This window comes from Rosa chinensis, chromosome 2 (genome assembly GCF_002994745.2).
Source record: "Rosa chinensis cultivar Old Blush chromosome 2, RchiOBHm-V2, whole genome shotgun sequence".
NCBI lineage: Eukaryota > Viridiplantae > Streptophyta > Magnoliopsida > Rosales > Rosaceae > Rosa > Rosa chinensis.
The window spans coordinates 56,045,228-56,061,051 of record NC_037089.1 but is presented as its reverse complement, the minus strand read 5'-3'; the positions used below and the strand labels follow the sequence as shown (position 1 = coordinate 56,061,051).

The following is a 15,824-nucleotide window of genomic DNA, read 5'->3' as shown; positions in this document are numbered from 1 at the left end:
CCTAAAATGAAGAAAAATCAAGATATGGAGAATCTGTTGAAGTTCCTTAGGAAATAATCTCTACCTGTTATTATTATTAATGATTATTGGTTTTATTAAGACCAACAAATATGGGACGTAGATGATGGTTATAATGGGGAGCGACAAAGAGGGCAAGGGTTAGATTTGGAAGTCCATTTTGCTATACAAGCTTGGTGGTACGTGTCAATGTCTGCCACGGACGACGCTCATAACCGTCATCATCAGAATAATTATTATACTAACAATATTAATATTGAACATAGTTACTAAAAAAGATCTGTATAGTATGCGAAAAATATGTACGTGTAATATCTGAATATTTTATCAAATAATTTGTTAATAAGTCCGGTAAAATATTTTTATTAAATAATTAATTTTAAATATTCATTTTTATTCAAATGATATATGATCTAATGTGTATAATATTTTTGGCTTCAAAAGTATGAAAAATTTAACAATTTTTTGTTTTTTGAGTGAAAGAGGTCATCTCATTATGAAATTCAGCAAGTAGTACAAAAAAAATCCATCCATATGGGGTCGACATAAAGAACTATTCCGTATAAACTGCTACAAATCTACCCCTAATAAAAGAGCAAACAAACTAGTAATCTCCTAGCACACTCACATTTTAGGATTAAGCCCAAAACAAAGAAAAGTAGAGCCCCGAAGAAGATTAAAGTGATGACGAGATCTCTCTTTTCTTTGTGATCTCTCCCACTCAATACAAGAAAAAAATAAACCCATCATTCACAAAAGAATGAAGGCCCAAAACTAACTTAAAATTTAAAGACAAAACAACTACCCGGGCCTAAAACAAAACTCTAGCAACCCAATATCAGGCCCAACCAAAACACCTAGGGCAAACCCTAGATGAGACTGCAGTCAAGCCGCCGTTGCCATACACCACTCGCCGGAGTTTGATGCTTGCACTACCACCAACACTGATAGCACCTTCATGGAGGCCACCGCCCATACCAGAAAGAAACCCAAACAGGAATAGATCCCATTCCAGCAGAAGGTAACAAACCCCACCACCATATTCGAAACCCAATTCCAGCTCGTTATCCACCTTTGCCAGTGAAGGAGAACCGAGAACGGCACTGGTCCTGTTGTGCTCCAACAAAAACAACCGATCCCAGCCAAACCAAAGAGTGCCAGCATCAAATGGAAAACCCAACCTCTTGCAATCCGAATTCCATATGTGAACAGATCCATCAGGTCTCCAACGCGACCCAGACGTTATAGCCCAGGACAACTGCAGACATCAAGCGCCGCCATTCGCTTCACCCACTAGCACACCTCTGTAGAATCGGTCAAACACCAAATCAACATCACTTCTTCCATCAGAAGCTTGAGAGTGAAAATTAGGCAGGTTTTGACAGATAGGCCCATCTTCACCACCACAGTTTGGACCATAGAAGGAGGCAAAACAATCCTTCCAGATCGAAAGTAAACGGCCTCCGCCAGCAGAGAGAGGAGGCGAAGTCGAGAACTCTCTTTCGAGAAGCATAAACATGGTCTTAAGTCTCTTTCTTTTTTAAAAGAACATAAGTGTTTATTTATTCGTGTACAATGCGAAAAATTACTATAGTATTAAAACATCATCATTATCGTTCACGGATCACATGTTGAGAGATCAGAATTAAAGATAAACATTGTAATTCAAAGACTAACAATCTAGCTCATTGACATGCGTCCATCATATGTAGGATCGCACAAAAACTATTCTCTACGAAAACCCTTCTTTATTTGTCATTTTGAAATAGAGTAATGCTAGGTGAACCACCTTTTGGGGAACCACCTAGAGTGGCGTATCCATATCATTAAAGCATAATTTTTATTTTTATATTTCTATGTTTTCTTAATTACAAAAATTCATTTTTTTTTCTTTTCTTTTTTACTTTCTTGAGCCTTTTTTTTTCTTTGTGATATTATCAGGGCAACGTCTTGTCTATCAGACGTTGTTTTCTTTTCTCCTCTTCTCACCCCTCCTCAACCCTCTCACGTCTTCTTCAATTGATCAACGCCTTCTCAATTTGATCTCGGTTTCCTCGCAAGTATTGTCAACAAACCCTTTACCTAAACATGGTTTGTTTGTTTTTTTTTTCTTCCTGAGTATGAAACACGAATAGCATAGCTTGTTCGAAATTAGGGTTTAGGGGAAAGTGGGTTTGAATTAGGATTTGATCAACACATTCTCAGTCTGATTTTAGTTTCCCCACAAGCATTGTTAATAGAGTCTTTGCCCATTCTTATCGTGTTTTATTCTCAGGAAAAAAAAAAAAAAAGACTAACTGCTTGTGAGGAACTGCTTTTCTTTGTTGAATCCAAATTACTATCCAAAAAATGCATACCATGGGCGAAATTGTGACTGACAAACTGTTTTTCTTTGTTGAATCCAAATTACTATCGATAAAATGCATATCGACAACGCCTTTATAAGTTTCATGCATGCTGCGTGGCACTTTCACCAAACTGAATAAACTACAATTGAACCACCATGGCAAAAATATGTATATTATGTTCAAAAGTTTCTGCTGCGAGTAAAAATGCTAACTTTACTTCCTGCTCGGTCTTCAAATCATTCTATATACACCTGGTTGTTCAATTTTCAAACTCCATTTACACTTGTGGCAGCACTCATTATCTTTGCCTTATTCTCCTTACTATATTTTCTTCCCCAATTAGTGCGGGAACTCCTTTGATAGTGTTACAAGTTTGTCTACCATATTTACCAAATCGGTAGACAGAGCTGCAATTGTACCGTGTTGAACTATCCACGGGCTTTGGCCCACCGACACAACACCAATAGACCCAAAAAAGCTTGATACTATACAGGTATCACCACAAATTGTACACGATCTCGTATTTTTCAGGCAAACTATCTGTTTATTATTTTCTTTCATTTCATTTTGTTTTTCTATTTCTTTCATTTGTTTCTCTTTTTCCGTTATACACTTCTCACCAAATTTTCTTAACTATTATCCCAGTAGAAAAAAAATCTACTCAAAACATTTTAGAAAAATTATAAACAAGGGAATACGGATGAGAAATTTTGGGAACATGAATACAACAAGCACGGGAGATGTACCATTCTCAAGTTAGACTAACTGGTACATGTCCCGTGCTTGTTGTATTCAGTTCCCAAAATTTTTTATCCGTAGTCCCTTGTTTATAATTTTTCTAAAATGTATAGAGTAGATTTGTTTTTGTTGGAATAAATAATAAGAAGAAAAATTGGTGAGAAATGCATAACGAAAAAAGAGAAACAGATGAAAAGAAATAAAAAAATCAAATTGAATTAAAGAAAATAATAAACTAATTGTGATGACGAAAAAGACGAGATCACGGACAATCTTGTGCATCACAGACAATGGAAGCCACCACCAACTGCAACCCTACAAATCTCAAATAGCAAAGAAACCAAATCAGAAAATCATGACCACCAATACATTAAAAAAGTCACAAATTCAAAACAAACATAAACCAAAAAAAAAAAAAAATCATTTTCACAATCAAGTTCTCAGATATCCAAAGCCAAGGATTCAATTTATAACACCACAGAAACCATCCCAGCATTTCCATGCACACTCTCATTCTCTCAATACCTTTTACACAACCACCTAGTCTAACAAACCAATAGAATGAAATGGAATGAAGTAAACATAGATGGAAAGAGCTTGCCGGTTTGATTCGATACCTTTGAACAGAGAGAAGAAAATATAAGCAATTGGCAATACTTACTATGAGAAAGATGTTGCCCTGGCTGGAATGAAAAAAAAGAAGAAAAAAGAAGTACTCATCAACCCAATCTGGAATGAAAAACAAGAAGAAAAAAGAAGTACTCATCAACCCAATTGTCACTTAAACAGAGGATTTACACACATGCGGCCATAGACCATGAATTAGTGAACGTCTCTTCAGTTACCGATTGGAGAAGCTGATAATGAGGCTTTCCAAGCATGGTGATTGAAGGAAGACTGATGAGAGAAGAGAGGAAAAACGAAAAGACATAGATGCATATATAAAAAGAGAGGTGATGGAGAACAAGATTGAATGGAGAGCTTCATGTGAATCATTTATATATAGTGGCTGTATCCTTGTATGGGCACTTAAAGTTTGTAAATGCATGACACTTCTAAATTTACCTGGTAGTTCACTCACGCAAGAATTTTGGACTAGGTAGGTCATCACATGCATCATCCACTGCAGAACTTTGGGGACGTCTATAAGGGGAAATGCATGCACATTTACCCTCAACAATTTCCTATCCAACAAAGGTGTAGCAACTAAAAAGAGAAATCTTTCTCTTCGTAGCGCCAAAATTAAGGGCCTTCTTTATTTTGTCCTTCAAGACTTTTCTTCTGTGATTTTCGGTGCGTGCGAGCACACACAGAGACACACACTGACCAGTGGATATAAAAAATCATTACATGATTAACTTAGAATGTTACTTCTATGCATGTTACTCAGTATGCATGACTCAAAAGCTTAGTGAACTTATATATGAAACACCTTCCTCACAAGTCACAAGGTACATATAATTGAGAGCTATTCAACAGTATGTATTGTCATTTCATTATGTTTCTGGTTTTAGTACGGGCTGATTCATTGCTTGTCTAAATCCGGTACTTATCAAATCATGTGACTGTGAATTTGGCTCAAGCCTTTCATCTAGTCTGAGATTAGAACCTTAACTTCACCACCATGTGAATCTTCCAATGGTCCTATGACTTCTATCATAGATTTTCAATACGAATAGTTTGACATAGTAGCTAGTTAATTTAATTTACAGAAGCAGGATGTGCACTGACACATTAAGGGAAGTACTTTTCAAGGTTTTGCACTCTCACAGTAGTCGCTCGGGTTATTCAAATTTAACCGAATGAGGACACAAGTTATGAGGATTTATTCTTTCCACGATACTTGAAAGTCATCTAGCTGGACCAAATGGCACGTATACTTGTTTGCCTCAAAATCGTCTTGGCCCAAATTAATGGTCGAGGGATTTGAAGTCCAATTGTCTTTCTTGATACGCAGGCGTGCATGCCAACTCGCGGCCAATTGGCCTAGCGAGGTTTTGATAAGATTTGCGCTCGGTCTGACTTCTTTTAAGTGACTGTGAGCTAAGGAAGGAACCGTCTCAGCCTCTAGCTAGGTTCTCTTGCCTTTGTTGCAAGGACTTTCAGGGTCTTCACCGATGTTGCTTCTCTTTTTGATTTTTTGATATAGGTTGCAGAAAGTAAAGTGTGAAAAGTGAAAGAGCAAGGATCTAAATGCGAATTAATTAAATTGCATGAAATTTAAAGAGATTGAAGAGTAAATTGCAGGAAAGATAAAGTGTAGAAGGTAAAGAAAGAGATAAAAATTAAAGTAGGCTAGAGAAAAAATGAAAGATTGATATTGTAGAGAATTTGATGTATTGATTTTGAGTTGTGTTGGTCGGGGACCATTTACAATGAGCTAAATGCCTCCTATTTATATTATTACAAACATAACATTTAGGAAAAAAAATACAATTAGGCGTAATAAATTCCTTAATCCCACCATAATTGCATTCTTCTTGCGGTGCCATTATATTGATTTGTTCTTAAACATACAATATTATCTCTAATGCCTTCAAAATCAACAAAATCTCGGCATTAATTATTCCAAAGAATAATTATTGCCGTTATTTCCTTCCCTTCTCATTTCTTCTCCAAAAGTTAATATCTAATAAAATCTCATTAATATGAAATTTTATCGAGGATTAACAATAAAAGCACTATATTTTCCTCATCTATCGGCCAATTGATTTACGGGCCGGTTTACCAAAAATAGGTACAAACAATAATTCCTCTGTGAGTCTCTGACCATTACTGATTTTCTTGATATCCCTCATTATAGACGACATAAACATGGTCAATTTCGTAATAAGCGACATCAAGAACAAGGTAATATCCAGTTCTGCGAGTGCTGATCCAAATTGTTAGGCATTGATCCATGTAGCTACCCTCATATATATGCGTATATTAGTGTTTCTTATCTACATTTTAAGTCAATTTCTCATTCGATTTTCTTCATATGGATTTCTCCTAGAGTGGATAGGTATAATTGACTATGCAGCACTATACTTTTCATCCAACACACAAATTTGTACTATTCGATAGGGGTGTTGCATCAGTTCATATGAGGTTGCACCGACAGTTCTGCAAACATTACGGAATATATGGTCTCAGCTGTTAGTTAAATTGAGGAAGTTGCTGTGACTTAGAACAGGTTGCATGAATCGATGCTCAATAAATCTTATAAAACAAGCTACTATTTATTGACTTGATTGTATTTTCAGGCTTCTAAACGCTCAACTCTTGGCTTTGTCTCTACTGCAGCCTGGAAAGTTGGTTCATTAATGACCAAACCTAACTAGCATTCTGAAGTCACAATCTCTTGTGCATCTAGTTCTTTAAATAGGGCCAACATCTTCACCATACCTCTGCAAACTGCAATGGAGATTTAAAGTGCATGAGGTAGAAGGGAGGTCTGATTTTAAAGATTGCAACTGTTAGAAAGTGACCTGAGTGCCCAGAAACCCAAAATGCACCTTATCTTGATATCAGCAGAACATGGTGTCTACCTTACAGAAGGGGACCATGCACTTCTTTCTTTTAATTGATATGGGCACAATTCCAATTATTCTTCTAAATCATTTTGCTAATTGGTTCAAGGGTTACATAATGCAATCAATTTGATTAATGAGAAAAGGTTGACTTTTGATCTAGCTAGGAGGCGTTGTGAACTTCAAGAATGGTATGCTATATTATACATACGTTAGCAATTTGCAGAAAGAAAAGTTTGGTTTATGCCTTTATGGACCACATATGGATCAAATTTTAGGTAACAAAGTACCAATTAATAATCAAATTAGAATATATATTCATCACCAACCCACACTACCTTTAACCTATTAAATTACATCACATTACCTTTAGCTTTGCATCTTAATGAATGCCTCCGCACTTTATAGAACAAGTAGTCAAAAACAAAAAGCCTAGGTATCATTGGACCCAAGGTCCAGATTCTTTGTTATTTGCTTTTACATGTCTTTTGAATAACTTGAATGTATCAGTATTGTTAACTTATTTAGTATTCAACCAGAAGCAAAAACTTGCAGAAACCTCAATTTTTCAAAGCCATAGAAAACCATGCCTGCTTAGTGATCATATAACCAGATGCTTAGCTTGGGAGAGAGAGTGAGAAAGAAGAGAGAGTGGAAGCATAAAATTTGAAGTAAGTTTTCTCTTTAGATTCCATTTTCTATGTCTCCATGTAAGCTTGAGAAATTTGAAACTTTCTTAACCCGCTTATCTCTGCATTGAAGCAAATATCAGTAGAAGCCTTGTTATACTATGAGCCGAGCAGAAATGGTCCTAAAAGAAACCATGCACAAAAGTAAGGTCTTCTATGACAAAACTCTTCAAAACCTCAAAAGCTTCTTCTGTGGAGGATACAAAAAACTACCCAAATCCCTTTCCTTGAATCCTTGCTTTTGTGGGAGTGACCTGAAATATTACCCAAGAGATGAGTTTTACACTGATTATTATGATGAGTGGGAGCCTACTATAGATGAGGTGAAGAAGAGAGATAGTACATCAAAAGAAACAATCAAGGATGAGGATCCATGTAGTGACAGCTTCATGATGTTTCCAAAGCAAAGTCCTAAGAAGAGCAAACAAGAAGGGGGATTGTTAAGGGATAAGAAGTCTAGTGGAGGCTCTCGTGATCTTGGAAAAGGAAAGGACCAGTTATCATTCCAGAACATGAATGGTAATAGAGGGAGCAATGTTTTAGCGAAAAGGATGAAGGAGTTTGAAATGGTGGATGCAGGTGATGTGGAGCAGGTGTTGGATGTAGAAGAGGCACTTCACTACTACTCTCGCCTCAAAAGTCCGGTGTACCTTGACATTGTTGACAAGTTTTTCTTAGATATGTACTCAGATTTCTCCGTCCCACCAGCACCATCGATCAGCATCAACAATTCAAAGCAGAGAGTTGGCTCCCGGAGACTTGGCTCCCGAAGACTTGGCTCCATTAGGTTGTAGTGTCTATGCTAGTGAGTTTTTACTTTGTGCATATAGATCTATTGATGTTTTCAACACTTGGTTTTGTGTGTTTGTCACTGCCTGGTTCGGTTTTGATTTTCAGGCTTGCAAGATTTTCTTCATTTTCGACCAAAAAAATCTTTCTTGTTACACTATCAGACAATGTAGTATCATTACCTTCTATGATGAAAATAATTAATTGGAAGCAGTCACAGCATAGATTTGTCATTTGGTGTATGTAGGATGTACCCTTTTCAAGAATTATTTGCAATCCCTCAACATCAGTTACTGCACGTTCATCAATGAAAACCCACATAATTTCTATATATGACTAACGAGTAATTCGGTACTGAGGATGACTATTCTTGTGCTGCATACTATGGAATATGGATATTAGTCCACTCGATCTTTACCAAAAAGGATTTCAAGAAACTCATTTGTAACCGAACAGCATTTTTTTTCGAAGGAACTTGATCACCAGCTTAGGCATCCTGGTTCACCTGCAATAATGCATTTTTGTGTCATACAGTGATCTTGTTACCAGAAGTTTATGCCCCAAGGGGGATGTGAAGAAACTAATGTGGATAGACAAAGTAGGCACTGTAGCAGTAAAAAGAGGCTTCAAGTCCAAGAAAATAATTGCTTAAAAAAGAAGAAGAAAAAAGTATATTGAGATACAACATCAGCTTCAAGCTAAACCCAGAAATCAGAAATGCAACAAAACACAAATCAACTCTTGTGTATCTCATTCCAGACCTCAGATTGCTTCTTATCAAAACAGCTGATGTAAATTCAAGCATGTTCCTCGTCCAGCCAATATGGTTGCCCACACATTAGCTTTGGCCTCTTCAGCTTGTAATGATATCTTTAGTTCTTTACTGATGTTCTTCCGATTAAGAACCTGTGGCATTTGTCATCATCTAAGAGCTAAACTCTTAAGCTACGAAAAAGGATTCAATCTACACACAATACTAAAAATGGAGCAATACAACCATCAACCAGCTTTATATTGATCAAAGGAAATTCTGACATTTGAAATAATATTAACACTAAACAGCCAACTTAAAAGAAATATATGATCTAAGAAATGCAACAGTACAACTGCCAACCAGCTTCATAGTTTCCGATCTCATTCGCTTAAAAAAGTAAACTTCAACATTGGAAACCATCTTGCTTCTTATGGCATGAAAAAAAGAAGGGAAAATGACATGTACAACCCCAAATTGGATGTAGAAGAGGCACTTCAGTACCACTGTTGCCTCAAAAGTGCAGTTTACCTTGACACTTTTGACAAGTTTTTCATAGATATGTACTAGGATTTCTCAGTTCCACCAGCATCATCGATCAGGATTAACAATATTCAAAACAAAGACTTGGCATTAGTAGGTTGTAGAGGACTACACGTCAAACATATAACAGTAAAGATCAAAATAGCTTGGACCATAACAGCATTCCAAATGTAAATAATAGCACGAAATGAACTATGTCGGAACTCCTAGGATAACAGATTCCCATTGAGCCTATAATGAACCCTTTCCCACAAAATCCCACTCCTGCACATCAAATTTTCTTCGTTCTCCATTCAAATGACCCACAGTACAGAAATTACAGCACATATTCCCAGCTCCCATCCCTTATATCTCCCTCCAAAATACATGTATCTTTAAATTAAAAAGGCCAGTTAGGCCACATTGTCTAGCTGAACTCAGATTAGACTCACTAAAAACCCTTTTCTTTTTTATAGATTTAATGCAACTGGACATTGTAAAAATTGGTTCTCACTCTCAGAACCGTCTTTACACATTACCAACTATTAGGGAAAGATAAACAGCAGGTGTTTTCCTCTCATCCATGTCATAGGGTACTGATCTTTCAAAATGCAATAATCCCCTTACCATAGGAGAAACTTTAGCTTTTCATATTACAGATGAGGAAATGAACCGAGGCATGGACGGATCATCCATCAAATGCCTACAGTATGATGTATAAGAGATTACCCTGTTGACTCCAGCAATTGTCTGTTGTCTGGTCTAGATGAAACAAACTTAACTATATCCAACTGAGCTAATAAAGACATAAGCTCCCCAACTTCAAGATCACTCAAATTCCTTCTCAACCCAAAGTGTCAACTCTCACTTCACTTGTAGAATAGAAAATAACACAACTAGCAATAGAAAAATGTAAAGTACGTACATTTATGCCAATATATGCCAATGAAGCTTGGTTTGCAAACTTAAGTCCAAAGGTGACTCGGTCATAGACAGTGTTACTCAATGAACCAAGCCTTTCTTGCCAGAAACAGCTGCAGACTCCACCAAAACGGTAAGGGCCTTTAAGCCAAAATGTATCAACAACTATATATATGGAGTGAGTCTAGCTGCATTGAGCAATAATTTCAGGATCAAGTCTGACTGGTCATAATTTGTAGGGGTATGATGCATGGGGCTGAGCTTTTTAAGCAAGAATTGGTTTGGTGAAACAGGAAATGTGAGGCATGTTACCTGTTGGACTGATACTAGGTTTTCAAGGACACCTCTGATGAATATTTTTGATGGGCATGATGAGAGATTAATTGACACTAAAGTTGCAGACTACTTTAAAAAATACTGGTGGGATTTTGATATACTATGATTACTCCAATAGAGTTCACTATGAAAGCAACCTATACGTCTCTTCTTTCAGGGGGAGGATTGACCTGATTCTTGCTGGAGTTTCATCTGGAAATTGAATAGCCCTTCTGAACTGAAGGCTATCTTGGATATGATTAACATATAAGGGAGGACTTCTCACCAAGTACCTTACCTTGAATTGATTGGAATATAAACCCTAAGGCTTGGCTCCTTGCTAATCTCCATGCTAACTGGTGGGACTTAATGGTATTGAGTGGTATACTCTGTTTAGTTTCTTTTATCAGCACCTCTGGAAGTGATACATTTTTAGCATACATATTTGCCTACATGATTCAAGCATCTTAAACCTCAGGTTCATCTTGCATGGGATTCTCCTACTCAGGGGCGGATCCAACCACAGGCTTGGTAGGGCTCAAGCCCTACCGGACTTTTTGGGCCCAAAAAAAAAATTAGGTATATACATATGTTTTTTTTTTTTTTTGTACCAGTCATCTCGTTTCAAGCCCTACAGGCTACAGCCGCGACTTGCCGTCTTGCCGACTTGGACTCTCGGACTCTTGGAGGCTGGCCGCTGGAGCACAGAGGCGCAGAGGCGGCAGAGCAATCTGACTCACTCAGCGACCCGGGTCACCCGGCGATCTGCAAAAGTGCAAGGCTGGAAGCCTGGAACCAGCAACTGAGCAACCCATCTCCGGTAATCCGGTCTCCGAGGCTCCGAGATCCCCACCGCGGCACCGCCACGGCGCCTCCAGCCCACCACTCCACCAGCAACCCCTCTGGTTGTCTCCGTCACTCCGTGGACCGTGGTACCTCACCATTCTTCTCTCCCTAGTTCTGATTTCTGATTTTCTGAAGTTCTGATTTCCATTTGAAATTTTGAATGATTTGATGATTGATCTTGTGAACTGTGAAGTTGTGATTCTTGATTTCTTCATTTTCTTGTCTTCCATTTAATCTATATGTCTATATCAGTTCTGAGTTCTTGTTGGTTTTTAAGGTTTATAGTTGAAAACTTGAAAATTGAAAATTGAAATGGGATGGGTTATGGGTAATGGCCAATGGTTTCGATTTCGGTTGGTGACTTGGTGCTACTGTCTTACTGAATACTGATGTTGATGGTATAATTGCTAAATTGCAGATTTGCAGAAATTCCCAGATTTGCAGAAATGATATAATTGCAGAAATTGCAGAAATTGCAGATTTGCAGAAATGATATAATTGCACAAACGAATTGATGAGTTGATGTTGATTACTTGATTTTAATAAAGGTAATGATACTGATTGAGTGATTGGGTAGTTATATAATTGCTAAATTGCAGATTTGCAGAAATTCCCAGATTTGCAGAAATGATATAATTGCAGAAATTGCAGATTTGGTATAATTGCAAAAATTGCAGATTTGCAGAAATGATATAATTGCAGAAACGAATTGATGAGTTGATGTTGATTACGAATTGTTGAGTTGATGTTGATTACTTGATTTTTCCCTATGCTTCATAGATTGATTTGTTTGATTTTGACCATTCCTGTTTCTACGGCAACCATTGAAAGAGCATTTTCAGCTATAAACATTGTTAAAAATAAACTCAGAAACAAAATGGAAGATGAGTTTCTTGGTGATTGTATGGTCCTTCACATTGAGAAAGAGTATGCTGAATCTATTGACAATGATGAGGTGATAAAAGAGTTTGAAGCTTCATGTACTCGTAGAGTTAGATTTAGTTAGGTTATGCTCTTGTATTATATTGCATTGCACGTTTATTTGATTATTGAGTTTGTTTTTTAATTTTGTATATGCATTAGAGGGGTAAGGCTCATTATGTCCCCCCTGACTAGGTGTATCATTTTTTCAATTAATAAAATTCTCTCGCACCGTCGAGATTCTCTACTATTTTTTTTTCCTTCACTTTGTTAAGAAATCCAAGCCCTACCGAAGGTGGAATCCTGGATCCGCCCCTGCTCCTACTCATGGCCAAGTTTATTGAAAGTTGATGGTTCCAGGATGAGCATCACTAGTAAAAGTATTAGCAGGGTATTATAAGCGGGCTGTTAAAATCCTGCCTTGTTTCTAAGCCTCAATAAAATTGAATTTGTTGATAGCTGCATCCCAATCCCTTAGCTACAGTCATCGGTCTATTCCAATCGACCAATATACAACTAATCCAGTAAGCAGTAAGTCATCCAAAAGATTGATTAAGTAATTGGATTCCAGTCATTTGAGTGAGAACTTACCGTTGCCTCGATCACCATCCTCGTCAAAGCAAACCATTTGCTTTGTGGAAGTAGTGGCTTCAACTTGGGAAATGTCTCTAGCTGCTTGGCTCATCTCCTATTGCAAATGATTGTGTTAGAGACTTAAACGGAAAATGCATAACCCTAATGACTCGTACACTAGGAAATGAAATCCAACATAACCAGTTCACCTTCTAAACTCTATTAAGCATGAAATGTTGGTTCATGTGATATATTGTTGGCATCCAATTATTCAATATTTCAATACTAGGAAGGTAACACACACTTTGTGTCTATTGATTCTGGAAACCAAAAAAAAAAAAAAGAGGAAAACAAGCCACATACACATACGCCATTCAATTATCCAACTGGAATGCTGTTGTTTCCAAGTCAAAAGCACCCACCAACATAACAGGTGTGCCCAATTTTTTTCCAGACTAGCAAATCACTGTGATGGTGAAAGAGAAATTTGAATTTCTTCTTTTCCAAATCCAGGATTTCCATTCACTCAATAAGTTACTAGCTCTAAGAAGGATATTCTGCACTTTCTTCCTGCCAATATTGTCTATTGTTGGAAACATCATGTTTTTCTCTCTATATTTGAGTGATGATGTCTGGACTCTATCAGGTGTGAATGTCTCCATTTGACTTTTCTATGGTTGCACTCTAGGTCTCTAGCTATCATAAAGTGGGAATTGGACTCCCACTGTTTAATCCCCATTCACTCCTGAGAAATCTCACAAGAAAGCAAACAAGTCCCTGATTCAAAGAAAAACAGAAAGCCCAGGAATTCGCTCGAACACAGTCACAACAAGTTTACTTATGACATGTTGAATGAGTAGAGCAATTTTCTAGTGAGACTGAGTTTCAAGTGAGAAGATTAGATGGACTCAGAATCGAAATGCATAAATATAACATCCAGCGAAATTTTTTACTAGAGATGGGTAAAAGTTCACTTGGAGGAACAAATTCTTGATAATCAATAACTATGAGTAGAGATGGTCAGCAAGAACATAGGCAATTTAGACTCATCCAGAACAAAGTCAGGTCACTGCCCTATTATAACTTGCTAGAATTTTGAATGTAATTAGAAGCCTCAACTGAGACCTTTTAGATTTGAAGACTTGTGGTATGAAGACTTTGGGAATGTTACTGAGACTAGCTGTAGTATCCAGAAGGTAATCGATCGCTATCTAAACCCATGGCTTAAGCAGAAATAAGAGGTAAGTTTCTTGTTAGACTTGGAGGAATTCAGAAGGCTCTCTTGAAGATCCTAACGCTTTTCTCTCTCAGATTTTGGATCAGAAAGCTACCTTTAGGCATCAAATTAAAGTCCAGATTGAAATGGTCACTACAGGGAGAAAGGTATGACTATTATTAAAAGGAGAAGAGATCAAACTGAGGGGCAGATGATTGATATCAAAAACCTTTGCAATGAATTACATTAAACATCTTTTCTCCAGAAACACAAAATTATGTCAGGACTTGGGACACAAAAGTATTCCAAACCTTTATACTTAGTTGTGTGGTACTGGTAGCTATTTGAAAGACCACCCGATCACATACATTGACAAGATGGAGGTGACAAAAGGTATCTAATACTGGAGGACTCGATGCCCAAGGTAGTGATGGGATTCCCAGCTTGTTTCTATCAAATTCAGTACGTGGTCTAAGATGTGGTCCGGATATTTTTGATTTGGGGAAGATATCTTTTATACTACCAGAATTCGATCCATATGGTATTATGGTTTACACAATACCCTTACATTGGTTGCAAAAGCTTGTGTTGTACATGATGCGCTCTTGGGAAGCGCACAATTTAACCCTGAAATGTCGTTAGTAGTATAAGTAAGTAGGGATCGTTCTATTCCGGGGATTGAGGGTACACCTGTAATTGTGAAACAAATAAAGAAAAGTATTATTTACAAAAATAAAATAAAGAATATAAATATATACAATTGTATAAACAAATAAAGAATTAAAATAATAAAGTATTATTTACAAAAATAAAATAAAGAATAAATATATACAAGTAAACACAAATAAGGGGGGGATTAGGATTCTTAAAATTAAAATTAAAATAAATAAAACAAAGAAAACGTAAAAACATATATACAAGGGTGGAACGCAAGGAACAAAGATCAAAATCAATTCCATGTAATCAAATTCGATTCAAACCCTGTAATTGTTCTTCCAAGTCATGTGAAAGGAGTTGATCATGTGAAACATTCGAAAGCAAATGAATTCCCATTTTTTACTTTTCAATGCTAATTAACCTAAGCGAAAGCACCTAGATTAATCCTATTAAACATGCAATCAAACCCTAGAAAGCTAGTCAATCATGTCATGTTTAACGCATTACACATAGAGAAAGGCTATCAACTCAAGTGTACAACTTAGTATGAATAAGTTCACCTAATTGCAATCCTCTTCAATTGAATTCGATTTTTGTCCAAAACCTTTACTACTTTGATTCAAGTTTACACAAAACGAAAAGTCGATTTCATGTTCTTAAACCTAGCACCAATTACATGCAAATCCTATAAGTGTCGACCCAAATAAGATAAACATATAAAAGTTTTCTATCAAGCAAATTCAATCGAACAAACTCACATAAGTAACTTAGAATCACAATTATGGAATTCGAAAACTTTATTTAAACATAGAAGTTGGGTTTAAACTTTACCCTAAACATTATTGTTAACTAGAAACAAGTTCATACGAAATCAAACAAGGAAACCAAAAAAATCATTACAAGGAAAAAGAATGAATTACACCGTGAGGGGAGATGGAGATGGAGAGCTTGAACGTTGGAATCTTGAATCTTGGAAGCAAGTCTTCAAGGTGGACGATGGAGGCTATG

At 36.8% G+C, this 15,824-nt stretch overlaps 1 protein-coding gene and 1 long non-coding RNA gene across 3 annotated transcripts; both read left to right on the top strand.

The window, feature by feature from the left end:
* Positions 1-7,001: 7,001 nt before the first annotated feature.
* Positions 7,002-8,292, top strand: LOC112184346. Of its 2 annotated transcripts, none has more exons than XM_024322606.2 (2): positions 7,002-7,287; positions 7,389-8,292. In XM_024322606.2, exon 2 carries the CDS (start codon positions 7,407-7,409, stop codon positions 8,097-8,099), a length of 693 nt encoding a protein of 230 aa, XP_024178374.1. In that variant the 5' UTR covers positions 7,002-7,287; positions 7,389-7,406; the 3' UTR covers positions 8,100-8,292. The 2 variants fall into 2 exon arrangements, with proteins under 2 accessions (XP_024178374.1, XP_024178373.1); XM_024322605.2 differs by having other exon boundaries at positions 7,003-7,287; positions 7,379-8,290.
* A 2,800-nt stretch (positions 8,293-11,092) lies between these two features.
* LOC121051417 lies at positions 11,093-12,617 on the top strand. Its single transcript, XR_005805655.1, has 2 exons — positions 11,093-11,535; positions 11,868-12,617. It is a non-coding gene; the product is annotated as an uncharacterized LOC121051417 (long non-coding RNA).
* Positions 12,618-15,824: the final 3,207 nt, after the last annotated feature.